Source organism: Petromyzon marinus, chromosome 13, assembly GCF_048934315.1.
Source record: "Petromyzon marinus isolate PM22_M1 ecotype Great Lakes invasive population chromosome 13, UKy_Petmar_22M1.pri1.0, whole genome shotgun sequence".
Lineage (NCBI taxonomy): Eukaryota > Metazoa > Chordata > Hyperoartia > Petromyzontiformes > Petromyzontidae > Petromyzon > Petromyzon marinus.
In genome coordinates, this window is record NC_133679.1 from 15,775,688 (window position 1) to 15,803,244 (window position 27,557).

Below are 27,557 nucleotides of genomic sequence, written 5' to 3' on the forward strand. Positions count from 1 at the left end.
TGGGATGTACTCAGTGTGTTGGGATGCACTCAGTGTGTTGAGATGCACTCACTCTGTTGGGATGCACTCACTGTATTGGGATGCACTCACTCTGTTGGGATGCACTCAGTGTGTTGGGATGCCCTCACTGTGTTGGGATGCACTCACTCTGTTGGGATGCACTCACTCTGTTGGGATGCACTCACTGTGTTGGGATGCACTCAGTGTGTTGAGATGCACTCAGTGTGTTGAGATGCACTCACTGTGTTGGGATGCACTCAGTGTGTTGGGATGCACTCACTGTGTTGGGATGTACTCAGTGTGTTGGGATGCATTCACTGTGTTGGGATGCACTCAGTGTGTTGGGTTGCACTCACTGTGTTGGGATGCACTCAGTGTGTTGGGATGCACTCACTGTGTTGGGATGCACTCAGTGTGTTGGGATGTACTCACTGTGTTGGGATGCACTCACTGTGTTGGGATGCACTCAGTGTGTTGAGATGCACTCACTGTGTTGGGATGCACTCACTGTGTTGGGATGCACTCACTCTGTTGGGATGCACTCAGTGTGTTGGGATGCCCTCACTGTGTTGGGATGCACTCACTCTGTTGGGATGCACTCAGTGTGTTGGGATGCCCTCACTGCGTTGCGATGCACTCACTCTGTTGGGATGCACTCAGTGTGTTGGGATGCACTCACTGTGTTGGGATGCACTCAGTGTGTTGGGATGCACTCACTCTGTTGGGATGCACTCACTCTGTTTGGATGCACTCACTGTGTTGGGATGCACTCAGTGTGTTGGGATGCACTCACTCTGTTGGGATGCACTCACTGTGTTGGGATGCACTCAGTGTGTTGAGATGCACTCACTGTGTTGGGATGCACTCACTGTGTTGGGATGCACTCACTGTGTTGGGATATATTCAGTGTGTTGGGATGCACTCACTGTGTTGGGATGCACTCAGTGTGTTGGGATGCACTCACTGTGTTGGGATGCACTCACTGTGTAGGGATGCACTCAGTGTGTTGGGATGCACTCACTGTGTTGGGATGCACTCAGTGTGTTGGGATGCACTCACTGTGTTGGGATGCACTCAGTGTTGAGATGCACTCACTGTGTTGGGATGCACTCACTGTGTTGGGATGCACTCACTGTGTTGGGATGCACTCACTGTGTTGGGATGCACTCAGTGTGTTGTAGCGTTTGAAGGCGCTGAGCAGAAACAGTAGTGTTGATTTAATGGAGCAAAGCAGTCGTGGCTCTCTGTCCGTGTGAGTCAATGGCTCTCCGTTGGAGTGAGTCTACGGCTCTCCATGTGAGTCTCCGGTAGCGACAGAGGCAGTCAAAGGCGGAGGAAGAGGAGAAGAGGACGGACGGGAGCTTGGACTCGAGCAGCAGCAGCACGAAGTCGACAGCACGGACGGCCGTGGTGGGGGGGGGGCTCCAAAGCGAAGAATGAGCGACCTCCCACTGAGCGAAGGTGGCTCGGTGCACCTTGCCCCGTCAGCGGGCCCGAGATAAGCTTTGTCCAGGGCAAAGTTCACCCTGAGCGCAGAGAGAGGGGAAGGGGCCGGAGTCGCCCGGCCTGGCAGGATCCTGGAGGCCGCCTCCGTGCCCCCCCCCCACCCCCCAGGGTCGCGTTGCCATTGCGCAGTGATTTGTCATCATCGCCAGCCTAGTCGGCCATGCTCAATCCACTGCACGACTGAACATCAGTGATTCATTCGTGAATAAATAACGCGTTCGTTTATTTACCCCGGGAAAACGTCACTGAGGATGAAGATTCGTTTTCAGGAGAGTGGTGGCGCTGTCGCTGCGATGTTTGACGATTTCTATTCGTGATGAGCGTTTGGTTTCTTGTGTGCGGAGCTGGTGGAGCGGGGGGAAGCGAAGACCCCGGGGGGGGGGGGACCCCCCAAAACAATACGTACGAAGGCGGGTGACAAAGCCCCTGCACAGATGGATTCAAGAATCCCCTGGCCGTCTCGCAGCCTGGATGTTTCACTCCTGTATGTAAATCGGTGAATGAAAGCTTCGGCTTCGTGTGGGAGGAAACCCGAGCGGCGGAACAACGCCCGCTCCCTCCTCCAGAACGCACCTACACCCACTCACCTACCCCCACTCACCTACCCCCACTCACCTACCACCACTCACCTACCACCACTCACCTACCCCCACTCACCTACCCCCACACACACCTACACTCACCTACCACCACTCACCTACCCCCACTTACCTACCCCCACACACACCTAAACTCACCTACCCCCACTCACCTACCACCACTCACCTACCCCCACTCACCTACCCCAACACACACCTACACTAACCTACCACCACTCACCTACACCCACTCACCTACCCCCACTAACCTACCACCACTCACCTACCCCCACTCACCTACCCCCACTCACCTACCACCACTCACCTACCCCCACTCACCTACCCCCACACACACCTACACTAACCTACCACCACTCACCTACACCCACTCACCTACCCCCACTAACCTACCACCACTCACCTACCCCCACTCACCTACCCCCACTCACCTACCCCCACTCACCTACCACCACTCACCTACCCCCACTCACCTACCACCACTCACCTATCCCCACTCACACACCCACACTCACCTACCCCCACTCACACACCTACACTCACTTACCACCACTCACCTACACCCACTCACCCACCCCCACTAACCTACCACCACTCACCTACACCTACTCACCTACCCCCACTCACCTACCCCCACTCACATACCTACAGAGAGGGGAACAAGTATTTGATCCCCTGCTGATTTTGTACGTTTGCCCACTGACAAGGAAATTATCAGTCTATAATTTTAATGGTAGGTTTATTTGAACAGTGAGAGACAGAATAACAACAAAAACATCCAGAAAAACGCATGTCAAAAATGTTATAAATTGATTTGCATTTTAATGAGGGAAATAAGTATTTGACCCCCTCTCAATCAAAAAGATTTCTGGCTCCCAGGTGTCTTTTATACAGGTAACGAACTGAGATTAGGAGCACACTCTTAAAGGGAGTGCTCCTAATCGCAGCTTGTGACCTGTATAAAAGACACCTGTTTACAGAAGCAATCAATCAGATTCCAAACTCTCCACCATGGCCAAGACCAAAGAGCTCTCCAAGGATGTCAGGGAAAAGATTGTAAACCTACACAAGGCTGGAATGGGCTACAAGACCATTGCCAAGCAGCTTGGTGAGGTGACAACAATTGGTGGGATTATTCGCAAATGGAAGAAACACAAAAGAACTGTCAATCTCCCTCGGCCTGGGGCTCCATGCAAGATCTCACCTCGTGGAGTTGCAATGATCATGAGAACGGTGAGGAATCAGCCCAGAAATACACGGGAGGATCTTGTCAATGATCTCAAGGCAGCTGGGACCATAGTCACCAAGAAAACAATTGGTAACACACTATGCCGTGAAGGACTGAAATCCTGCAGCGTCCGCAAGGTCCCCCTGCTCAAGAAAGCACATATACATGCCCGTCTGAAGTTTGTGGTCAGATGAGATCAAAATGGAGCTCTTTGGAATCAACTCAACTCGCCGTGTTTGGAGGAGGAGGAATGCTGCCTATGACCCCAAGAACACCATCCCCACCGTCAAACATGGAGGTGGAAACAATATGCTTTGGGGGTGTTTTTCTGTTAAGGGGACAGGACAGCTTCACCGCATCAAAGGGACGATGGACGGGGCCATGTACCGTCAAATCTTGGGTGAGAACCTCCTTCCCTCAGCCAGGGCATTGAAAATGGGTCGTGGATGGGTATTCCAGCATGACAATGACCCAAAACACACGGCCAAGGCAACAAAGGAGTGGCTCAAGAAGAAGCACATTAAGGTCCTGGAGTGGCCTAGCCAGTCTCCAGACCTTAATCCCATAGAAAATCTGTGGAGGGAGCTGAAGGTTCGAGTTGCCAAACGTCAGCCTCGAAACCTTAATGACTTGGAGATCTGCAAAGAGGAGTGGGACAAAATCCCTCCTGAGGTGTGTGCAAACCTGGTGGCCAACTCCAAGAAACGTCTGACCTCTGTGATTGCCAACAAGGGTTTTGCCACCAAGTACTAAGTCATGTTTTGCAGAGGGGTCAAATACTTATTTCCCTCATTAAAATACAAATCAATTTATAACATTTTTGACATGCGTTTTTCTGGATTTTGTTGTTGTTATTCTGTCTCTCACTGTTCAAATAAACCTACCATTAAAATTATAGACTGATCATTTCTTTGTCAGTGGGCAAACGTACAAAATCAGCATGGGATCAAATACTTTTTCCCTCACTGTACACTCACACACCTACACTCACCTACCTCCACTCACCTACACCCACTCACCTACCCCCCACTCACCTACCACCACTCACCTACACCCACTCACCTACCCCCACTCCACACCTACACTCACACACCTACACTCACACACCTACACTCACCTACCCCCACTCATCTACCCCCACTCACCTACCCCAACTCATCTACCCCCACTCACATACTCCCACTTATCCCCCTCCCTCCCCCGAGGGCTTCACTCTGTTCTACCTGGCGCTGGGGACGTGGGAAGCCGCGGGCCATGGACCCGTGACGGCAGCTGAACTCACCTGGGCGCCAAACCCCGCCCTTCACCCCCCCCTTCCCCCGCACCGCCCCTCCCCCCCGTCTTCCCCCCTTCTTCTCAGGTGCGGAAGCACCAGCACCACCACCAGCACCACCACCACCGCCAGCCATGGTCACTCTCCTGCAAGCGGTGCACTGCGCGTGCCTGGAGTGCGTGCGGGCGCCACCGCTCTGGGAGACGGCGGGAGTAGGCGGAGTCGCGGGGAACGGGAGGAGTTTCGGGGAGCAGCGGGGAGCAGGAGGAGTCGCGGGGAGCAGGAGGAGCAGCGGGGAGCAGCGGGGAGCAGGAGGAGCAGCGGGGAGCAGGAGGAGTCGCGGGGAGCAGGAGGAGCAGCGGGGAGCGAGGGGGAGACGCGGGCGTAGGTCTCCCGCCATCCACTGTAGCTCCGTGGACACCGCGACACCCCGAGACCCGCTCTCGTGAACCCCTATACTGACCCCCTTTGCTGAACCTCTGACCCTGAGCCCTCCTGGCCGCAATGGCGCCTCGCATCCCCTCCTCCTCGTCTCCCTCCTCATCGGCTTCGCCTTCACGGCTGCATCGGCAGTTCCGCTGGTGCCGCCACCGCCTTCTCTACACGCGCGCCTCCAGCCTCCTGCTACTCATCGCCTTCCTCCTCCTCTCCTTGTTCTACCTGCTCGCCTCCCGCGACGGACCCTGGGACCCCCACGCGGGAAGGCGCCACCACGGGGGTCCCTACGCCGGGACCGAGGCCCCCCGCGGGGCTCCTGCGGGGGGGCTGCCGGACCTGCGGGAGGAAGACCCCGCGCTGCGTCTCCCCTGCGCGGCCATCGTCAGTGGCGACGAGACCGCCGTGGAGGAAGCGAAGCGCCTGGTGAGAGCCGGGGGGTGGTGGGGGGGGGAGTCTGCAGGTAACGAGCGGGAGATCCAGGTGAGGTCAGAGGGAACAGGGGGCTCCAGGTGAAGTGGGTTCCAGGTGGGAGGGGGTCCAGTGATGTAGTCGCGACGTGAAGTGTTTTTGATCCCAGAGCGGGGGCTCCAACTCAGGCCTGCAAAGTGTGAGGGGGCCGAGGCATGGTGCGCGTCCTCCTCATCTGATCGCGCTGCTCCCCGCGTCCCCGCCCTCTCCCCCCGGGCCAGGAGCGCACGGCGGGCTACCGGACGGCGCTGCTCGCCTCGCAAGCGCGGCAGGGCGCGGCTCTCTCCCGCCTGCAGGAGGAGCTCTCCGCCGCCCTGCGCGCGGGGACGGACACGGCCCCGGCATGCGAACGCTTCGTGCGCGCGCGGCGCTACGCGGGCGCGGGGTCGGCGAGCGCCGAGGAGCGCGACTTCCCGCTCGCCTTCTCCGTGGTCGTTCACGAGGACCCGGCCGCCGTCGAGCGACTGCTGCGCCTCCTCTACCTGCCGCACAACCGCTACTGCGTTCACGTGGACGCCAAGGTGCACCAAGGGGCCGTCCATAAATGACGTCACGCACCTGGGGGGGGGGGTCAGACATTTGTGACCATTTGTGACGAGCGAGGGGGGGTGAGAAATGTGACATCACATCAAAATGCGCAACTTTAAAAATAAATATAGACAACACGTTCTACTTAATTAGACTTTTAAATAAATGTTTTCTCCTACAACATCAGAGTGCAGCGCCACATTAAATACGCACTACAATGATAATAGTTTAAAGCGATTTGAAGCATGTTTTATTTTCAAAATGTATATGTTTTTTTGGGGGGGGCAGAGCTTTGTGACGTCATATTTGAGGGGGGGTCTGACTTTTTGTGACGCCGTGTGACGAGGGGAGGGGGGTCAAAAATCGTCCCAAAATCGCGTGACGTCATTTATGGACGGCCAACACGGGCTGCTTCTCCACCGTCTGGAGCGCCTCTCCGGTTCCTTGATACAGCGCTGGGTGGCTCCCGGCGAGAGCTCGCCTCGACCCGCGTCAGCGATGCTGCTGCTGCTGGTGGCGGTGGCGGTGGTGGCTTTTATACCTCCAGCAGTTGAGGGACTCAGGCCGCAAGGCTGCAGTCAGATGCCTTCTATGGCCGTCTGTCCCAGGTGCTGGCTAGGGTGGCCCCTCGGGATAGTGCATAGAAATAGGACGACGTTTCGGGCAATTATTCTTATTCTTCACAGTACACAGGCCAGACAGGGTAGGGTCCGCCTCGAGTGAAAATTTGACCTCTCTCTTTGTTCCGTGAAAGAAGGGCGATTGCCTGAAACGTCACCTATTATTGAATAGTTATTTTCCTTTTAAGGCCACGCACGTGGCGTTGTACTTGACACGGAACGCGATGAGTGTTTATTTGTGCGCCGTGACTGCCGAATGTAGTAGCAGCGCCAAATTGTTCAGGGTGCAAGATGATCTTGTTCGACCAGGTGAGCTAGAGCGGACAGGATGAAGTCTCATTTGTAAGAGGGACCTGGGTATGCATAGGCAGGTGGGTTGGTGGGGAGGTGGGTGAGCAGGTGGGTTGGTGGGGAGGTGGGTGAGCAGGTGGGTTGGTGGGGAGGTGGGTGAGCAGGTGGGTTGGTGGGGAGGTGGGCGAGAAGGTGCGTTGGTGGGGAGGTGGGTGAGAAGGTGCGTTGGTGGGGAGGTGGGCGAGAAGGTGCGTTGGTGGGGAGGTGGGCGAGAAGGTGCGTTGGTGGGGAGGTGGGTGAGAAGGTGCGTTGGTGGGGAGGTGGGTGAGCAGGTGAGTTGGTGGGGAGGTGGGTGAGCAGGTGAGTTGGTGGGGAGGTGGGTGAGCAGGTGGGTTGGTGGGGAGGTGGGTGAGCAGGTGGGTTGGTGGGGAGGTGGGCGAGAAGGTGCGTTGGTGGGGAGGTGGGCGAGAAGGTGCGTTGGTGGGGAGGTGGGTGAGCAGGTGAGTTGGTGGGGAGGTGGGTGAGCAGGTGGGTTGGTGGGGAGGTGGGCGAGAAGGTGCGTTGGTGGGGAGGTGGGCGAGAAGGTGGGTTGGTGGGTGAGCAGGTGGGTTGGTGGGGAGGTGAGTGAGCAGGTGGGTTGGTGGGGAGGTGGGCGAGCAGGTGGGTTGGTGGGTGAGCAGATGGGTTGGTGGGGAGGTGAGTGAGCAGGTGGGTTGGTGGGGAGGTGAGTGAGCAGGTGGGTTGGTGGGGAGGTGGACGAGGTGGGTTGGTGGGGGGGGGATTTTACGGCAAGACGGGAGAAGCCATGGAGCAGGCTGGGAGATGAACGTTAAATATTATTAAGGGGAGAGTGAGCAACTTGGGCCACCACGGCCCAACGCTCATTGGCCGGTAACCGACCAATCGAGGTGCCTGCCGCACGAGTCAGCCAAACCTAAACGACGGCTCGCGCGCTTACATCGCGTGGCGGGGATTGACACCCCGTGCCCCCCCCCCCCCGTGGCCCCCTCTCCCCCCCCGTGCCCCCCTCCCGTGCCCCCCTCTCCCCCCCCCGTGCCCCCTCTCCCCCCCCCCGTGCCCCCCTCCCGTGCCCCCCTCTCCCCCCCCGTGCCCCCCTCCCGTGCCCCCCTCTCCCCCCCCCGTGCCCCCCTCCCGTGCCCCCCTCTCCCCCCCCGTGCCCCCCCCGTGCCCCCCCCCGTGCCCCCCCGTGCCCCGTGCCCCGCGGCCAGGCGGAGGAGGCCGTGTACTCGACTGTGGAGGCGCTGTCGCGCTGCCTCCCGGCGCTGCGGGCCGCGCCGCGCCGCGTGCGCGTCACCTACACGGCTTGGAGCCGCGTGGAGGCCGACCGCGCGTGCATGGAGGCGCTGGACGCCGACCCCACGCCCTGGAAGTATCTCATCAACCTGTGCGGACAGGTGAGGCGTGGGTGGGGAGGGCCGAGCGGAGGGGGTGGGGGCAAGGGGAGAAGGGGGTGAGGAGGATGGTTAGTACGGGTAAGGGGCCGTCCATAAATGACGTCACGCACCTGGGGGGGGGGGGGGGTCAGACATTTGTGACGATTTGTGACGAGGGAGGGGTGAGAAATGTGACGTCACATAAAAATGCGCAACTTTAAATAAACATAGACAACACGTTCTACTTAATTAAATAGACTTTTTAGTAAATGTTTTCTCCTACAACATCAGAGTGCAGCGGCACATTAAATACACATTACAATGACAATAGTTTAAAGCGATTTGAAGCATGTTTTATATTTTTTTGGGGGGGGGGAGGGGGCAGAGCTTTGTGACGACATATTTGAGGGGGGGTCTGACTTTTTGTGACGCAGTGTGACGGGGGGGGGTCAAAAATCGTCCAAAATCGCGTGACGTCATTATGGACAGCCCCTAAAGTGGCACCTGGTTTGGGATTTTCAGAGTAGAGCCGTCGGTTGCAGCTGACTGAGGCTGTCAGAGGCGGAATGGGGGAGACGTGGGGGTGGTGGCTCTGGCTTCGAGACTCGAGGGGGGGGGGGGGAGTTCAATCCTCACCCAACTCCAACAGCACACAGCAGGCACGAACAGGCTCCCAACACTACTGCACAGTGACAACCCGAGGGTCAGAGGCGCACTTTCTCACAGCAGCACAGAGAGAGCGAATGTTTTACACCAGGCACCACCCCTACATAGTCACACAATCTAGATCTCCAAATTGAATTTTCTCAATGACAGGGCTTCGCTTCACCTCTAGCTCATCAGTACGCCTCCACCCTCGTTCCCACCGCTTCCTCTCCCTCTCTCTACGACGCGCGCCCTCTCAACCCTGGAGCTCGGCCCACGGGGCCCGGCCTGACCGCCCTCGCCCCCTCGGCCCGGACCCTGCTGCCCGACCCCCGTGGCGCTTCAACAAAATTCAGGCGCGGCGATCTCTTTCTCGCGCAACAGCGAACACCGCCGACTCGACACGCTCCGCGTCAACAACAGCATCACGCGTGTGGGTGTGTGTGGCCCGAAGTCGAGAGGTGGAGGTGTGTGGAGTGGCAGCTGTCCCTGTGCGGCACGAGGTGGCTCGGCAGTTGGCCTTGCGAACGGGCGTGAGTCTCCTGTCAGTAGGGGGCGATCATTGCTGCTGCTGCTGCTGCGTGCGATCCCGATGGGTGACGACGACGGTGACGCTGCCGTGGGTGATGATGCAGCCGAGGTCACCGTGCCGCCCGCGGGTCGTGTGGGAGTGGAACTCTCCCTCCAACCTCCTGCCTTTTCCCTCCCTCCTCAAGGACCTGCCGCTCAAGACCAACCTGGAGATGGTGCGCGCCCTGCGGGCCCTGCGTGGCCGCAACTCGCTTGAGAGCGAGCGCGTGCCACCGCAGAAGCAACGGCGCTGGCGCTACCGCCACGTGGAGGGGCTGGTGCGCGGGGCCCCGCGCATGGTGCCCACCAACGTCACCAAGGAGCCCCCCGCCGGCCCCGTCTTTTCGGGCTCGGCGTACTTCGCGGGGACGCGCGCGTTCGTGCGCTTCGCGCTGCGGGCGCCGGCGGCCTTGGCGCTGTCGTCGTGGCTCAGCGACGCATACAGCCCCGACGAGCAGCTGTGGGCCACGCTGCACCGCCTGCCGGGGGCCCCCGGCGGGGTCCCCGCGCACCCCAAGTACGACGTGTCCGACATGAACGCGCTGGCGCGCCTCGTCAAGTGGCGCTACCTGGAGGGCGACGAGTCTATGGGGGCCGCCGCGTACCCCCCGTGCAGGGGGCGCCACCGGCGCTCGGTGTGCGTGCTCGGCGCCGGAGACCTGGCGTGGGCGCTGCGCCAGCCGCACCTCTTCGCTAACAAGTTGGACTCCCGCGTCGAGCCCGCGGCCGTGCAGTGCTTGGAGGAGCATGTGCGGGGCACTGCCATCCGGCAACGGGAGCTCGACTAGAGCTCGACTAGAGCTCGACTATTCTATTACCAGGTGAAGCCCACTGAGCTATCGGCTTGGTTTCAGAGGCGACCTGGACCCACGTGATGACAGCTCATCGCAGTGGCTGATATCATCACCACACGTGGGAATAATTTATAGTAGGGTCCAAATAATTTAAGCGTGCTTTGATTGTTAATGTGGAGGAGAAAGGCAAAACCGGAGGAACCCGGAGAACAATCCACACGACCACTACGCGGAGAGAGAGACCACGCGGATTCCAAATATAGAGGGGTCAGGTGTCGGGATCGAACCCACGACCTCCTGCGCACCCGGCGAGAGAGATCAAATCTCCTCACCACTGCTAGGTCCGCTGGGCTTCGAAAGAGATCCACGCGTTCACCCCATGTGGTGGTCGTGGTGGCGGTGATGGTGAGATCAACAGAGCCAAATGCGGAGCGTGTGGGACGAGGGACAGGCACGAGCGTTGGTCCGCTCAGCCGTGTGACTGTGGTGATTTTTTATCAGTTTTGTGGCCCGGCAACCACCACCTCGAGCCGTGATGGCCTTAATAGGCGCTCGCTAACAACTCGCCAGACCGCGTGTCGTATGTTTACGTGAGCGAGTGCGCTTACACGCGTTTACAGGTGTGCTTAATGTGAGTCCTATTGGTAGACTCGCCTCCGCCATGGAAACGTGGCTTTGCAAGGTTGTGGACTGGAGATGAGCGCCAGTGACTCTGCTCATTGAGCAGCAGGAGGTCACCGTGGCTTGTGCAGAGATTACGCATTGTGGAGGAGCGGTGGCCCAGTGGTTATCGTACTGCGTCACGAATCCGGCCACCCCAAATTCGAATCCCGTCTACGGCCACCATCGATATCAGGACCGATATCTTGGGCCTACCCTAGTTCTACTCCGCTTTTAAAATCTTACCTGGTGCGGTATTAAACATCAGCACTAGGGAGACAAAGGCGGCCGGGCGTGACGCGCTTCTGACCACACCGGCCCTCATTGTGTGCCCTTCTGGCCATCATAGATGCTCGCTAATAGAACTTGCCCCAACAGCCTGTGTGGGCTACACGGGGAATCTTTGGTTTGTCTTCATAAGAGTGACTGATTACGCTGCTATTATCCAGTTTAAATAAACTTTCGTAAACACAACCACATATCCACCATGTCCCATCCACATAACCACCTCCTCCATCATCACCTCATCCTAACATCTCCCCAACCACCTCCTTACCACTTCATCAGTTCCACCTCAGTAAAACCGCCTTGTCAACCACCTAATTTCCATCTATGTATAATTATCCCTCTGCTTGTTGACCCAGGAAAGCCTCACCGGGGCTCAGTCCTCTCTCAGGAGGGTCCTGCCACGTTTTAGCAGCAGGGGGACCATGTTGCTGCTGCTGCTGCTGTGTGAAGCCGATCGTGGGGAGTGGTGGCGCAACTGTTAGCACACTGCACGACGAACCCGGATACCCGAGTTCTTTTCCCGCTCACGACCAATACCAGTGACGATGATCTGAACCAGCCCTGCGCCTCCCCTAGGTCGACTCAAACGAGTGCCTGGTGTGGTGTGTAAAAACATCGCCACTAGGGAGACAAAGACGGATGGCATCGCCTGGCTGGGGCAAGTTCAGCAACAACAGAGAACACGTGTGTGTGTGTGCGCGTGCGTGTGGCACATTGCATCTGCCAGTTATCTCAGTCAACCCATAGCACCTGGGTCTGGCCCGTGACTTGCTGCCAGCAGCGGCAGCCTTCCACGCACCTAGTCTGGCACTAACGCCGTGGTGAATGGCGGCTGTTGTGTGTATGTATGCGAGTGTATATACGTGTGGGGAGTGGTGGTGTAGTGGTTAGCGCAGGGACGTGCGGTCAGGGGAGGCAGAGGAGGCAGAGCCTCACCTGTCATACTCCAATGAAAGTAGCTGTTATGAAAAGTAAAAAAAAAGAATAATCAAATAAAATAAATATTAAGATTTTTTCCACTGATCTGTATTATAAATGCCATTTCTGTACGATTCCAATCATTTTTAGAGTCAAAATCGCCAAATTTGCGGAGCTCCGCTACAAATACAGGAAGAGACGAGACATGAGGCAGCGGCGAGCTCAGCCTCCCCTCTGATTGTGCAACCGCTCAGTAACTGGATGGAGCGCGGCCAATGAGCGCGTGCCTGTTACTATCTCAGTATGTCACCAATGTAATGTTTGTAGACCCCTTCATTTCATGTCCTCGCCTTCCATACTCCAGGTAACTTATTTCACGTATGTGTATAAAGATATTTAGGCTCGCTGGTCTCGTCATGCAACTGCAATGAAAAAGCACCAGGGGAGGCAGCTATCACATCTGCCTCACTGAGGGGGACGTGCCTAACACGCCCCCCTCCGTGAGGACACGCCCCCTCATTGAGGCCACGCCCCCTCCGTGAGGCCACGTCCCCCTCCGTGTGTGAATCTGGCTCTGACACGAGCCAGTGCCTCCCCAGCCGCCATTGCCCTCACCGCACGTCACTGTTGTGTTCAGGCTATCGGGGGGATTGTCATGCGTGTACGTGTGTGGGTGTGTGGTGTATCTGTGTACTGTTTATTTGGAGTATGGATGTTCTCCCCATGGTCGGGCTGATTTTTTCTCCGGATCCCAGAGTTTTTCCCTCCACATTTCGAAATATGCGTCGAGATTATTTTGTTGCTGTGGATTTCCACGTGATACGCCACTTTGTTGAGCTATCATTTGTGGCCAGGTCGCTTCTGAAAAATAAGCTAATGGCTCAGTGCGCCTAGGCGAGTAATATTTTAAAAAAAATAGTTTAGTTGTATTTGTACAAATTGTAAAAGTGATTTGTATTGTAACTAGATTCGAAGCTTTCGTGACTGCAGGAATTACTCTTTGGTTCTTTCGGTAAAGTCACGTGTAGAAATAAAATACGATGTTTCGATTGCAACACAAGCAACCATTATCAGGTACGAATGAAGGAGAAAATAAACATAGCAAACTTGGAAAGATAATGCAATACAACCCAGACAGTCGGCTAACACAGCAGTCAACATCCTACTTGGTTGACTAACGTTCTTCCAAAGAATGCTAAATTTGAGAGACAAAACACAGACACGGAGACACAGACAGACACATAAGTAGAGACAACACACAGAGACACAGAGAGGGACACACACAGAGACACACAGAGAGGGACACACACAGAGAGGGACACACACAGAGACACAGAGAGGGACACACACAGAGACACACACAGAGAGGGACACACAGAGACACACAGAGAGGGACACACACAGAGAGAGAACACACAGAGACACACAGAGAGGGACACACGCAGAGACACACAGAGAGGGACACACACAGAGACACACAGAGAGGGACACACAGAGAGACACACAGAGAGGGACACACACAGAGTGGGACACACACAGAGACACAGAAAGGGACACACACAGAGACACACACAGAGATGCACAGAGAGGGACACACACAGAGACACACAGAAAGGGACACAGAGAGGGACACAGAGACACAGAGAGGGACACACAGAGAGGGACACACACAGAGACACACACAGAGTGGGACACACACAGAGACACAGAAAGGGACACACACAGAGACACACACAGAGAGGGACACACACAGAGACACACACAGAGAGGGACACACACAGAGACACAGAGGGACACACAGAGACACACAGAGAGGGACACACACAGAGACACACAGAGAGGGACACACACAGAGACACACAGAGATGGACACACACAGAGACGCACAGAGAGGGACACACACAGAGACACACAGAGATGGACACACACAGAGACACACGGAGAGACGACACAGAGAGGGACACACACAGAGACACACACACAGAGAACACACAGAAACACAAAAAGGGACACACACAGACACACAGAGAGGGACACACAGAGACACAGAGAGAGGGACACACAGAGACACACAGAGAGGGACACAGAGAGGGACACACACAGAGACACACAGAGAGAGAACACACAGAGACACAGAAAGGGACACACACAGAGACACACACAGAGAGGGACACACAGAGACACAGAAAGGGACACACACAGACACACAGAAAGACAACACCTGTGTCGAGGCCTTAAATAGAGAGATGGACCTTCGAATCTAGTTTGAACCACCTTTACGGGGAGGAATTGCCGTGTTTATTTCACACTTCGCATTTAGCAATGTTTGGAAGAACGTAATCAACCAGGCTATGCATTAACTGTGTGCTAACCGACTCTCTGTGTTGCATTGCATTACACTTCCTAATTTTACTAAACTTGCTTTCTCCGTACTTGTCTGTAAGTCGATTGTCTCTCCTCCGGCCGCTATGGGCAGGAATTCCACGCAACTCTATCATTGTTTTCGACCCCCTCTGTCCCCCCCCCCTCTCTGTGTGTTGTCTCTACTTATGTGTCTGTCTGTGTCTCCGTGTCTGTGTTTTGTCTCTCAAATTTAGCATTCTTTGGAAGAACGTTAATCAACCAAGTAGGATGTTGACTGCTGTGTTAGCCGACTGTCTGGGTTGTATTGCATTATCTTTCTAAGTTTGCTATGTTTATTTTCTCCTTCATTCGTACCTGATAATGGTTGCTTGTGTTGCAATCGAAACATCGTATTTTATTTCTACACGTGACTTTACCGAAAGAACCAAAGAGTAATTCCTGCAGTCACGAAAGCTTCGAATCTAGTTACAATACAAATCACTTTTACAATTTGTACAAATACAACTAAACTATTTTTTTAAAATATTACTCGCCTAGGCGCACTGAGCCATTAGCTTATTTTTCAGAAGCGACCTGGCCACAAATGATAGCTCAACAAAGTGGCGTATCACGTGGAAATCCACAGCAACAAAATAATCTCGACGCATATTTCGAAATGTGGAGGGAAAAACTCTGGGATCCGGAGAAAAAATCAGCCCGACCATGGGGAGAACATCCATACTCCAAATAAACAGTACACAGATACACCACACACCCACACACGTACACGCATGACAATCCCCCCGATAGCCTGAACACAACAGTGACGTGCGGTGAGGGCAATGGCGGCTGGGGAGGCACTGGCTCGTGTCAGAGCCAGATTCACACACGGAGGGGGACGTGGCCTCACGGAGGGGGCGTGGCCTCAATGAGGGGGCGTGTCCTCACGGAGGGGGGCGTGTTAGGCACGTCCCCCTCAGTGAGGCAGATGTGATAGCTGCCTCCCCTGGTGCTTTTTCATTGCAGTTGCATGACGAGACCAGCGAGCCTAAATATCTTTATACACATACGTGAAATAAGTTACCTGGAGTATGGAAGGCGAGGACATGAAATGAAGGGGTCTACAAATATTACATTGGTGACATACTGAGATAGTAACAGGCACGCGCTTATTGGCCGCGCTCCATCCAGTTACTGAGCGGTTGCACAATCAGAGGGGAGGCTGAGCTCGCCGCTGCCTCATGTCTCGTCTCTTCCTGTATTTGTAGCGGAGCTCCGCAAATTTGGCGATTTTGACTCTAAAAATGATTGGAATCGTACAGAAATGGCATTTATAATACAGATCAGTGGAAAAAATCTTAATATTTATTTTATTTGATTATTCTTTTTTTTTACTTTTCATAACAGCTACTTTCATTGGAGTATGACAGGTGAGGCTCTGCCTCCTCTGCCTCCCCTGACCGCACGTCCCTGCTTAACACACTGTTGGGGCAAGTGCTGTTAGCGAGCACCTATGAAGTCCGGCACGGTACGTGAGGAGGTGGGTGGCCAGCACAACGCCCGGCCGCCTTTGTCTCCCCAGTTGCGATGTTTACAGATCGCACCAGGTAGTCATTTGAGGCTGAGTCTACCTAGGGGAAGTTCATGACCGCTTCGGATAATCGTCACTGGTGTTAGCCGCGAGCGAGAATATAACTCGATTCGTGGGGTTTAAAGCGCAGCGCGCTAACCACTACACCACCACTCCCCACACGTATATACACTCGCATACATACACACAACAGCCGCCATTCACCACGGCGTTAGTGCCAGACTAGGTGCGTGGAAGGCTGCCGCTGCTGGCAGCAAGTCACGGGCCAGACCCAGGTGCTATGGGTTGACTGAGATAACTGGCAGATGCAATGTGCCACACGCACGCGCACACACACACACGTGTTCTCTGTTGTTGCTGAACTTGCCCCAGCCAGGCGATGCCATCCGTCTGTCAGCGCTACGCACGTGCAGAGCACGCGCGCGCGTGTGCAGTTGGTCGGGAGTGGTGGCGCAGTGGTTAGCGCACTGCACTCGGAACTTGAGTTCCATTCCTGTTTGATGGCCGACTTAGCCTTAAAACGAGTGCCGACTCAGCCTGGTGCGATCTGTAAACATCAACACTGGGGAGACAAAGGCGGCCGGGCGTAGTGCTGGCCACCCAACCCCTTCGTGTGCCGTGCCAACCTTGATTGCTGCTCGCTAACAGCACTTGCCCCAAGAGTCTGCGTGGGCTACACGGGCTGGAGGCGCCAAGGCTGCTTGCAATGTTACTGCCGCGTTGTTGACGCAGCAGAGGCCGAGTTTCAAGACTCGCGCACCTTATGACCAGGAGCCCGCTTCATTGTGCGGGAGGAAACTGGAGAGCCCCGAGGAAACCCGCGCAAAAACAGGGGGGGTACATTGAAAACGGTACACACTAAGACAAAGACCCCCCACCCCGCACAGCCTTCAGCAGGCTGTGCGGCTGTATATGAATTGCGTGTTCTCGGGGTGTGTAATGTGCACTGGCATTACATTGTGTGTATGTCACGGTGTTGTAATGTGTCTACAAATGCACACAGACACGGTGTGCAAGATCAAGATGGGCCCTACAGCCTTAACAGGCTATTGGGGCAAGTGCTGTTAGCGAGCACCGTGACACTGAATGCTGGCACGGCACATGAGGGGGTGGGTGGCCAGCCTCACGCCCGACCACCTTTGTCTCCCGAGTGGGGATGTTTACACACCGCACTGAGAACAGTACTCATTTTAGGCTAAGTTGACCTCGGGGAGGCCCAGGACCGGTTCAGATTAATCCTCACTGTGTGTTGGCCGTGAGCGGGACTCGAACTCGGGTGCGTAAACGCATTGCGCGCACGTGGGGAGCGGTGGTGGAGCGGTTAGCGCGCTGCGTCACGAACCCTGCGGTCCGGAGTTCCGAGTCCCGCTCACGGCCAACATCGGCGAAGAATGTCTGAAGCAATCCTGGGCCTCCTCTAGGTCGACTCAGACTCAAACAAGTACCCGGAGCGTTATGTAAATATACGTCACGAGAAAAAAAAACAAAGACGGCTGGGCGTGGTGCTGGCCACCCTTCCGCCCTCGTGTGCTGTGGCCGTCACTCCTAGATACTCGCTAACAGCACTTGCCCCAACAGCGTGTTGAGGCTACACGGGGGTACTTTGTCTCTGCACATGTGTACGTGCGCGCACGTGTACACGCGTGCGACCCCCCCACCCCGCACTGATGAATGATTAAACGCGGCTCGTAATTGGTTCGGGGCGGGCCGAGACGAGAGATGGAGGAGGCGAGGAGGGGAGAGGGAGGCGAGGAGGGGAGAGGGGAGAGAGGGGTGGGAGCGAGGAGAGCTCGGACCCTCAGCGCAGGAGGGGAGAGGCAGGAACGAGGGGAGTAAGAGGGGAGGAACAGGAGCGCGGAGAGGAGGGCGAGGAGAGAGGATAAAGGAGCGAAGGGCGACGGACCCCAACATCTTCAGGGGCTGGTCAACGTGCTCTTCGGCTACGCCAAGCTCGCCATATACAGGGCGAGGAAGGTGGCCTTGGAGGGGCAACGTCCAGCCAGCAGCCTGGGCATCTTCCGCGCTCTGGTCGGAGCCAGGGTGTGGCCGGAGTTCCGCCACGCGCGGCTGACCCACGCCGTGCCGGCCTTCAAGGAGCAGTGGGCGCTGGAGGAGGCCGTGTGCTCGGTGGCAGATGACGGAGAGCTCTGCATGCAGATCTAAGCTACCCGTCGGAGGCCGTTTGACTGTGGGAAGGGCAGCGTGCAGATGCAACACTTGTCGTAGTTATAAAGAAAAAAGATAGAGCGAGAGAGAGCCAAATGGATTAGGAAGAGAGGGGGCAGAGAGAGGGGGGGGGGCGGAGAGGGGGTAGAGAGAGAGGAGAGGCAGAGAGGAGGGTAGAGAGAGAGAGGGGGGCAGAGAGGGGGGTAGAGAGAGAGGGAAGGGAAAAAAAATTGGGTCTTTCATTTAAAAGGGGGGGGGGGGGGGTTACATAAAGCAAAGCATAAAAAAAACGAAATGATGAACGGAGCAAAGTGCCGACTACACCGAGCATCTTCTTGTTTCTTCTGATCGTAAAAAAAAGGAGCAGAGAGGGAGGGGAGAGAGCGAGCTAGCCCCGAGGTAGAGAGAGAGGGGAGGGGAGAGGAGAGAGGGGAGGGGAGAGGGGAGGGGAGGGGGGATATCCCCCGTGCCATCAGCTCATTCGCGAGGAGCAGGAGGAACCTTCCTCGCCTCTCCCCATCCCTCACCTCGTCACCTCCTCGACTTATCCCGTGAGCGTTGGTGGCGAGGAAGTCGCTCCCGGAACCCGCTGGGACTCTGCGTGGGGTCGACAGACAGGTACGGGGTATGCGTGTGGGGTGTGTGTACTGTGTGTGTGTACTGTGTGTGTGTACTGTGTGTGTGTACTGTGTGTGGGTACTGTGTGTGGGTGTACTGTGTGTACTGTGTGTGTGTACTGTGTGTGTGTATTGCGTGTGTGTACTGTGTGTGTGTACTGTGTGTGTACTGTGTGTGGGTACTGTGTGTGTGTACTGTGTGTGTGAGTGTGTGGTGTGCGTGTGTGGGTGTGTGTGGGTGTGTGCGTGTGGGTTGTGTGCTGTCGGTGTAAGATTAACCAGATCCATGACATCCGCGTTGCGTGGGGCAGGTGCGGTTGTCGTTAAAATACACAGCCGTGGGGGTGCGTGCTCACGTGTGTTCACGTGCGTGCGCGCGTGTTCACGTGTGTGTGAAGGAGCAGTTCTCGCAGCGGTTAGCGCACGTGGATTCCAATCTGGCGACCCGAGTTCGATTCCTGCTCACAGACGAACACCAGTGACGATTGTCTGAACCGGTCCTTGGCCTCCCCAAGGTCGACGCAGCCTCAAATTAATACCTAGGCAGACAAAGGCGGTCGCGCGTAGTGCTGGCCACCCACCCCCTCGTCTGCCATGCCGGCCTTCATAGGTGCTCGCTAACAGCACTTTCCCCAACAGCCAGTTAAGGCTACACGGGGGGGTTCTTTGTAGTTGCGTGTATAGGCGGTGACACCTCTGCAGGATTGACCCAGTTAGGAGCCTCAAATATTGGGGGAACTAGTCACCCCCTGAGGGTCCACCCTTGTGAGTAGTGAGTGGCTAGCTTTGGTGTCATCTGTTGGTAGGAGACGAAGAGCGATCCAGAGCCTGAGACCAGGTAAAGCGCTGACCAGAGATGACCTCCCAAGCGAAATGCTGAGGGAGTGTGGCGATTGTGTGTGGGTGGGTGATCGGGTGAATGAGTGGGTGGGTGAGTGAGTGACTGAGTAACTTGTGAATGAGGGGGTGAATGGGTAGGTGAGTGAACTCTCCTCTGACATACAGTAATTACAACTGCCTGGCCCACAGGACGGGTTCCGCAGGATTGGATGGATGCCCTGGTAGCCCCATTTTTAAGAAGGGGGGGGGGGGGCACGCTGATTGTAACAATTACAGGGGCAGATCCCTCCTAAGTGTGAGGCCGCGAAAGGTCCAGGCAAGGATTATTCAACATCACCTTGCCAGGCATGCTCAAGAGAGGTTTGCGGAGGCCCAATGTGGTTTCAGACTGAGGCGGTCTTGCACAAACACCATATTATCTCTCCGCCTGCGACGCCAGAGGTGTAGGGAATTTCAACAGGACCTACATCTCTGCTGTATTGACGTGGCCACGGCTTATGATACCATCAGTAGGCTAGGGTTGTTCTTCGTGCTTTCCGTGTCCCTGACCCTCTGCTCACAATCATTAAGGTCCTTCATGATGGTGAGCGGGCCCGGGCAAAGCTGCGTGGCCGGGAGTCAGAGCCATTCCCTGTCCACCTTGGGTGCGACAGGGATGTCCTCTGGCCCCTAGACGATTCAACACATGTTTTGTTAACGCTGAATAATGAATGCACTGTACGTGGCGATGAACGCGGGGCGGTGTGCGTGCTAATACAGGCTGGCAGGGTGATGGTGCTGTGGTGCATGGAGGTCGCTGAGCGGTGGTGATGATGATGACTCAGAGAGGGGAGTAAACATTCTATGATGCAGAATGGTGATGATAGAAGAGGCAGGGTGATGATCTTGGGTGATTAATACAGGGTGCAGAACGATTAATGCAGGAGGCTGAGTCATGATGATGATGCAGGGAGCAGGGTGATGTTGTTGAATAATGTATGCAGAGTGCTGAGTGGTGGATGTAGGGTGCTGGGTGATGAGGATGCAGGGTGATGAGGATGCAGGGTGGTGGGTGATGAGGATGCAGGGTGATAGATGCAGGGTGCTGGGTGATGAGGATGCAGGGTGGTGGGTGATGAGGATGCAGGGTGATGAGGATGCAGCGTGATGGATGCAGCGTGATGGATGCAGGGTGCTGGGTGATGAGGATGCAGGGTGATGAGGACGCAGGGTGCTGGGTGATGATGATGCAGGGTGATGAGGATGCAGCGTGATGGATGCAGGGTGCTGAACGCAGGGTGCTCGGTGATGAGGATGCATGGTGCTGGGTAATGGATGCAGGGTGCTGGGTAATGGATGCAGGATGTTGAGTGATGGATGCAGGTTGCTGAGTCGATAATAACTCCAGGCCCCGCCCTGCCCCCATCTCATTCATTATTCATCCGGGCGCCAAGGGCGTTCAGGGCGACACATGGACGGGGTGGGGGTTGGAAAGGAAAGGGGATAAGGCGGTCGGGGGGCGACCCCCACCGCTTTCCCTGCCACCCGCTACCCCCCTCCCCCGCTGACCCCATGTCCGTCTGGGCAGAGCCACGTGCGTCTGTGAGCCCTATCGACCCGTGGGCTCGCGGCGCTGGATCTGAGCCCAGGAAAGCCAAGCAGGGCTGCCCGGGGGGTGGCGGCCGCGAGGTGGCAGTACACCACGTGGGTTCGTGAGCGACTGGGCGCTGTCCGTGTCAGAGAGTTTTGACTCCTGAAAGCTCGGCAAGACGTTGAGCATGGTTGTTACTTGGGAGAATTCCTGCAGGGAATACCAGATGTTATAGGCTTGAGTTGCAAAGTGGCAACACAGGCGATGTCAGTACAGCTATAAATGATTGAATCCATCTGTGCGGAGCTTTGAGAGTTACCCCCTCGTATACAGCAGCGTGGCGCTGGGTTTTCTCCAGGTTCTCTGGTATACACTACACGAAGTTAAAGTCACTCATAGAATCCATAGAGACTCAGAGACTCGCACAGGGACCCAAATTCTAGCACAGAGACCCATAGACTCAGGGGCCCATAGACTCATACAGAGACACAGACTCAAACAGAGAAAAATAGACACACATAGACACACATATACTCACAAGGAGACCCAGACTCAACATAGAGACTCATACTCGCAGTGAGACCCACACTCAATAATATAATTCATGGCCAAACATCCCCAATGTATCAGCACCCTCCTGAAAACAGTCTTGAGATTGGGTAAGGCTTCCCGTGTAAACAGAGGATCCGTATTGCGTTCATGCCCATGTGTTCACGTGTGTATATGTACACCTGTGCCTTGTTGGAGCATTCATGTATGTACACATGAACACGTGTGTTGTTCATGCCTTCGTGTACACGTGTGTGTTCTCATGAGTGTGTGCACGCGTGCGTGGGGAGCGGTGGCGCAGTTGTTAGCGCAACGGAACCGACGACCCAAGTTCGATTCCCGCTCACAGAGCAAATACTGTAATAGTGGTGAATATCTGAACAGGTCATGTGCCTCCCCTAGGTCGACTCAGCACTAAATTAGTACCTGGTGCGATGTGGAAACTAGAGAAAGGCGGCCGGGCGTGTGCCGTGCCAGCTATCATTGGTGCTGGCTAGCAGCACTTGCCACAGTAATCTGTTGCAGGCTATACGGGGATCTTTGTCTTTGTGCACGCGAGTGCCCGTGTCTGTATTCATGATTATTTCGGATCGATCCAGTGATGGATGCGAGGGGCGGGGTTGACGGGGGGGGGGGCGGCGAGGGGGCACATGGGTGGGTGGGGGCTAACGGTGGTTGTTAGTGGGTGAGTGTAAGGGTGGGGAGGAGTGATCGTGTATGGGTGAGCGATGGTGAGTGTAAGGGTATGAATGAGTTTAGGGGTGAGGGTAAGAGTGTGTGATTGACGAGCTGGGAGTAATTGTGAGTGTGGTGGTGAGTAATGGCGAGTGTGGGGGTTGTAATGGTGAGTGTGGGAGTGAGTAATGGTGAGTGTGTGGGTGAGTAATGGTGAGTGTGTGGGTGAGTAATGGTGAGTGTGTGGGTGAGTAATGGTGAGTGTGAGGGTAAGTAATGGTGAGTGTGTGGGTGAGTAATTGGGAGTGTGCAGTTGCGTAATGGCGAGTGTGGGGGTTGTATTAGTGAGTGTGTGGGTGAGTAATGGTGAGTGTGGGGGTGAGTAATGGTGAGTGTGTGGGTGAGTAATGGTGAGTGTGTGGGTGAGTAATGGTGTGTGTGTGGGTGAGTAATGGTGAGTGTGGGGGTGAGTAATGGTGAGTGTGTGGGTGAGTAATGGTGAGTGTGTGGGTGAGTAATGGTGAGTGTGGGGGTAATGGTGAGTGTGTGGGTGAGTAATGGTGAGTGCGTGGGTGAGTAATGGTGAGTAATGGTGAGTGTGTGGGTGAGTAATGGTGAGTGTGTGTGTGAGAATGGTGAGTAATGGTGAGTGTGTGGGTGAGTAATGGTGAGTGTGTGAGTGCGTAATGGTGAGTAATGGTGAGTGTGTGGGTGAGTAATGGTGAGTAATTGTGAGTGTGTGGTTGAGTAATCATGAGTAATGGTGAGTGTGTGGGTGAGTAATGGTGAGTATGTGAGTGAGAATGGTGAGTGTGTGGGTGAGTAATGATGAATGTGTGGGTGAGTAATGGTGAGTGTGTGGGTGAGAGAGGAATGGTGAGTAATGGTGAGTAATGGTGAGCAATGGTGAGTGTGTGGGTGAGTAATGGTGAGTGTGTGGGTGAGTAATGGTGAGTAATGGTGAGTAATGGTGAGTGTGTGGGTGAGTAATGGTGAGTAATGCTGAGTGTGTGGGTGTGTAATGGTGAGTAATGGTGAGTGTGTGGGTGAGTAATGGTGAGTATTGGTAAGTGTGTGGGTGAGGAATGGTGAGTGTGTGGGTGAGTAATGGTGAGTAATGGTGAGTGTGTGGGTGAGTAATGGTGAGTAATTGTGAGTGTATGGGTGAGTAATGGTGAGTAATGGTGAGTGTGTGGGTGAGTAATGGTGAATAATGGTGGGTGTGTGGGTGAGTCATGGTGAGTAATGGTGAGTGTGTCGGTGAGTGATGGTAAGTAATGGTGAGTGTGTGGGTGAGTAATGGTGAGTAATGGTGAGTGTGTGGGTGTGTAATGGTGAGTAATGGTGAGTGTTGTGGGTGAGTAATGGTAAGTGTGTGGGTGAGTAATGGTGAGGAATGGTGAGTGTGTGGTTGAGTAATGGTGAGTGTGTGGGTGAGTAATGATGAGTAATTGTGAGTGTGTGGGTGAATAATCATGAGTGTGTGGGTGAGTAATGGTGAGTGTGTGGGTGAGTAATGGTGAGCAATGGTGGGTGTGTGGGTGAGTAATGGTGAGGAATGGTGAGTGTGTGGGTGAGTAATGGTGAGTGCGTGGGTGAGTAATGGTGAGTAATGGTGAGTGTGTGGGTGAGTAATGGTGAGTGTGTGGGTGAGAATGGTGAGTAATGGTGAGTGTGAGTAATGGTGAGTGTGTGGGTGAGTAATGGTGAGTGTGTGGGTAATGGTGAGTAATGGTGAGTGTGTGGGTGAGTAATGGTGAGCAATGGTGAGTGTGTGGGTGAGTAATGGTGAGTAATGTTGAGTGTGTGGGTGTGTAATGGTGAGTGTGTGGGTGAGAAATGGTGAGTAATGGTGAGTGTGTGGGTGAGTAATTGTGAGTAATGGTGAGTGTGTGGGTGAGTAATGATGAGTGTGTGGGTGAGTAATGTTGATTAATGGTGAGTGTGTGAGTGAGTAATGGTGAGTAATGGTGAGTGTGTGGGTGAGTAATGGTGAGTAATTGTGAGTGTGTGGTTGAGTAATCATGAGTAATGGTGAGTGTGTGGGTGAGTAATGGTGAGTGTGTGAGTGAGAATGGTGAGTGTGTGGGTGAGTAATGGTGAATGTGTTGGTGAGTAATGGTGAGTGTGTGGGTGAGAGAGGAATGGTGAGTAATGGTGAGTAATGGTGAGCAATGGTGAGTGTGTGGGTGAGTAATGGTGAGTGTGTGGGTGAGTAATGGTGAGTAATGGTGAGTGTGTGGGTGAGTAATGGTGAGTAATGGTGAGTGTGTGGGTGAGTAATGGTGAGTAATGGTGAGTGTGTGGGTGTGTAATGGTGAGTAATGGTGAGTGTGTGGGTGAGTAATGGTGAGTATTGGTAAGTGTGTGGGTGAGGAATGGTGAGTGTGTGGGTGAGTAATGGTGAGTAATGGTGAGTGTGTGGGTGAGTAATGGTGAGTAATTGTGAGTGTGTGGGTGAGTAATGGTGAGTGCGTGGGTGAGTAATGGTGAGTGTGTGGGTGAGTAATGGTGAGTAATTGTGAGTGTGTGGGTGAGTAATGGTGAGTAATGGTGAGTGTGTGGGTGAGTGATGGTGAGTAATGATGAGTGTGTGGGTGAGTAATCGTGAGGAATGGTGAGTGTGTGGGTGAGTAATGGTGAGTGCGTGGGTGAGTAATGGTGAGTAATGGTGAGTGTGTGGGTGAGTAATGGTGAGTGTGTGGGTGAGTAATGGTGAGTGTGTGGGTGAGTAATGGTGAGTAATGGTGAGTGTGTGGGTGAGTAATGGTGAGTAATGGTGAGTGTGTGGGTGAGTAATGGTGAGTGTGTGGGTGAGTAATGGTGAGTAATGGTGAGTGTGTGGGTGAGTAATGTTAAGTAATGGTGAGTATGTGGGTGATTAATGGTGAGTAATGGTGAGTGTGTGGGTGAGTAATGGTGAGTGTGTGGGTGAGTAATTGTGAGTAATGGTGAGTGTGTGGGTGAGTAATGGTGAGTGTGTGGGTGAGTAATGGTGAGTGTGTGGGTGAGAATGGTGAGTAATGGTGAGTGTGTGGGTGAGTAATGGTGAGTGTCTGGGTGAGAATGGTGAGTATTGGTGAGTGTGTGGGTGAGTAATGGTGGATGTGTCGGTGAGTAATGGTGAGTAATGGTGAGTGTGTGTGTGAGTAATGGTAAGTAATGGTGATTGTGTGGGTGAGTAATAGTGAGTAATGGTGAGTGTGTGGGTGAGTAATGGTGAGCAAGCGTGAGTGTGTGGGTGAGTAATGGTGAGTGTGTGGGTGAGTAATGGTGAGTAAGCGTGAGTGTGTGTGCGTGTAATGGTGAGCAATGGTGAGTGTGTGGGTGAGTAATGGTGAGTGTGCGGGTGAGTAATGGTGAGTGTGTGGGTGAGTAATGGTGAGTGTGTGGGTGAGAATGTTGAGTAATGGTGAGTGTGTGGGTGAGTAATGGTGAGTAATGGTGAGTAATGGTGAGTGCGTGGGTGAGTAATGGTGAGTGTGTGGATGAGTAATGGTGAGTGTGTGGGTGAGTAATGGTGAGTGTGTGGGTGAGTAATGTTGAGTGTGTGGGTGAGTAATGTTGAGTAATGGTGAGTGTGTGGGTGAGTAATGGTGAGTGTGTGGGTGAGTAATGGTGAGTGTGTGGGTGAGTAATGTTGAGTGTGTGGGTGAGTAATGGTGAGTAATGGTGAGTGTGTGGGTGAGTAATGGTGAGTAATGGTGAGTGTGTAGGTGAGTAATGGTGAGTAATGGTGAGTGTGTGAGTGAGTAATGGTGAGTAATGGTGAGTGTGTGGGTGAGTAATGTTGAGTAATGGTGAGTGTGTGAGTAATGTTGAGTAATGGTGAGTGTGTGGGTGAGTAATGGTGAGTAATGGTGAGTGTGTGGGTGAGTAATGGTGAGTGTGTGGGTGAGTAATGGTGAGTGTGTGGGTGAGTAATGTTGAGTGTGTGGGTGAGTAATGTTGAGTAATGGTGAGTGTGTGAGTAATGGTGAGTGATGGTGAGTGTGTAGGTGAGCAATGGTGAGTGATGGTGAGTGTGTGGGTGAGTAATGGTGAGTAATGGTGAGTGATGGTGAGTGTGTGGGTGAGTAATGGTGAGTGATGGTGAGTGTGTGGGTGAGTAATTTTGAGTTGTTTCCTGCAGGTGCCGTTGGACTCGATGGGGGTCTCGCCCCCCCTCCTCCTGCGGCTGCTGCCGGCAGGGGCGCTGCTGCTGCTGCTGCCCCCGCGGGGGGGTGAGGGGAGGGGCTCCTTCCCCCGCGACGTGGAGCCCATCTCCCTGGTGGAGGCTTCGTGTGAGTGGTGACCTCCACCACATGTACAGCGTGGTGTGTGTACTGTGTGTGCGTACTGTGTGTACTGTGTGTGTACTGTCCATGCAAAACAACCCCCTACCTCCTCGCGGTGCCGGACGGGGAACTCTGTCGTGGACAGTGCTGTGGGGGGAGGGCCAATTCCCATCGGCTCCTCGTCTCATGGCGTCTGTGACCACCACAGGGGCTAAACGGGGGCTCTGGATGGGTGCGAGGGGCGGGTAACCCCTCCACCTTCAATTAATTACCACAAAACCACGACTGAAAAATTAAATTAATAAGCTTGTGCCGGAGGCCCTGGGGGGACAGGCGTCTTTGACGTCTCCTGGCCATACCCCATTTGGCAGAGCCAGGAGACTGAATCATTACCCTCGGAGCTCCTCCAGAAACAACAAAAAAACACTACGGGTGGCCATGGGGAATGTTCGAACGCTCACTGCGGAGGAGAGTCTGCCAATCGTCTGTTGGGAGCTGGACCGGTACCGCCTGGATCTCTGTGGTATTCCGGAGGTCCGGTGGACCGGCTCTGTCTGCTGCCACCATGAGGGTTGGACAGTCCTCTACTCGGGGCAGCAGACTGCCAAAAAACAGGGTGTGGCTCTTCTTATGAACAAAAGAATGAAGGGGGCGTGGGAGCATGGCGGTGAAGTGGGGGAAGCTGTAAGCCCCAGGCTACTTTGGGCTCACC

General features: G+C 54.8%; 2 protein-coding genes across 2 annotated transcripts in view; both read left to right on the forward strand.

The window, feature by feature from the left end:
- Positions 1–4,904: 4,904 nt before the first annotated feature.
- Positions 4,905–11,485, forward strand: LOC116938306 (beta-1,3-galactosyl-O-glycosyl-glycoprotein beta-1,6-N-acetylglucosaminyltransferase-like). Its single transcript, XM_032945408.2, has 4 exons — positions 4,905–5,464; positions 5,731–6,030; positions 8,178–8,363; positions 9,704–11,485. The coding sequence occupies exons 1-4, from the start codon at positions 5,108–5,110 to the stop codon at positions 10,343–10,345; spliced, it is 1,485 nt and encodes a 494-aa protein (XP_032801299.2). The 5' UTR covers positions 4,905–5,107; the 3' UTR covers positions 10,346–11,485.
- A 7,073-nt stretch (positions 11,486–18,558) lies between these two features.
- Positions 18,559–27,557, forward strand: part of LOC116938304 (semaphorin-6B-like) — a 45,542-nt gene continuing 36,543 nt past the window's right edge. Inside the window, exons 1-2 of the mRNA XM_076066913.1 lie at positions 18,559–18,935; positions 26,701–26,851. Of these exons, the coding sequence (XP_075923028.1) occupies positions 26,716–26,851 (136 nt within the window). The 5' untranslated portion in view covers positions 18,559–18,935; positions 26,701–26,715. The remainder of the gene's footprint in view (positions 18,936–26,700; positions 26,852–27,557) is intronic.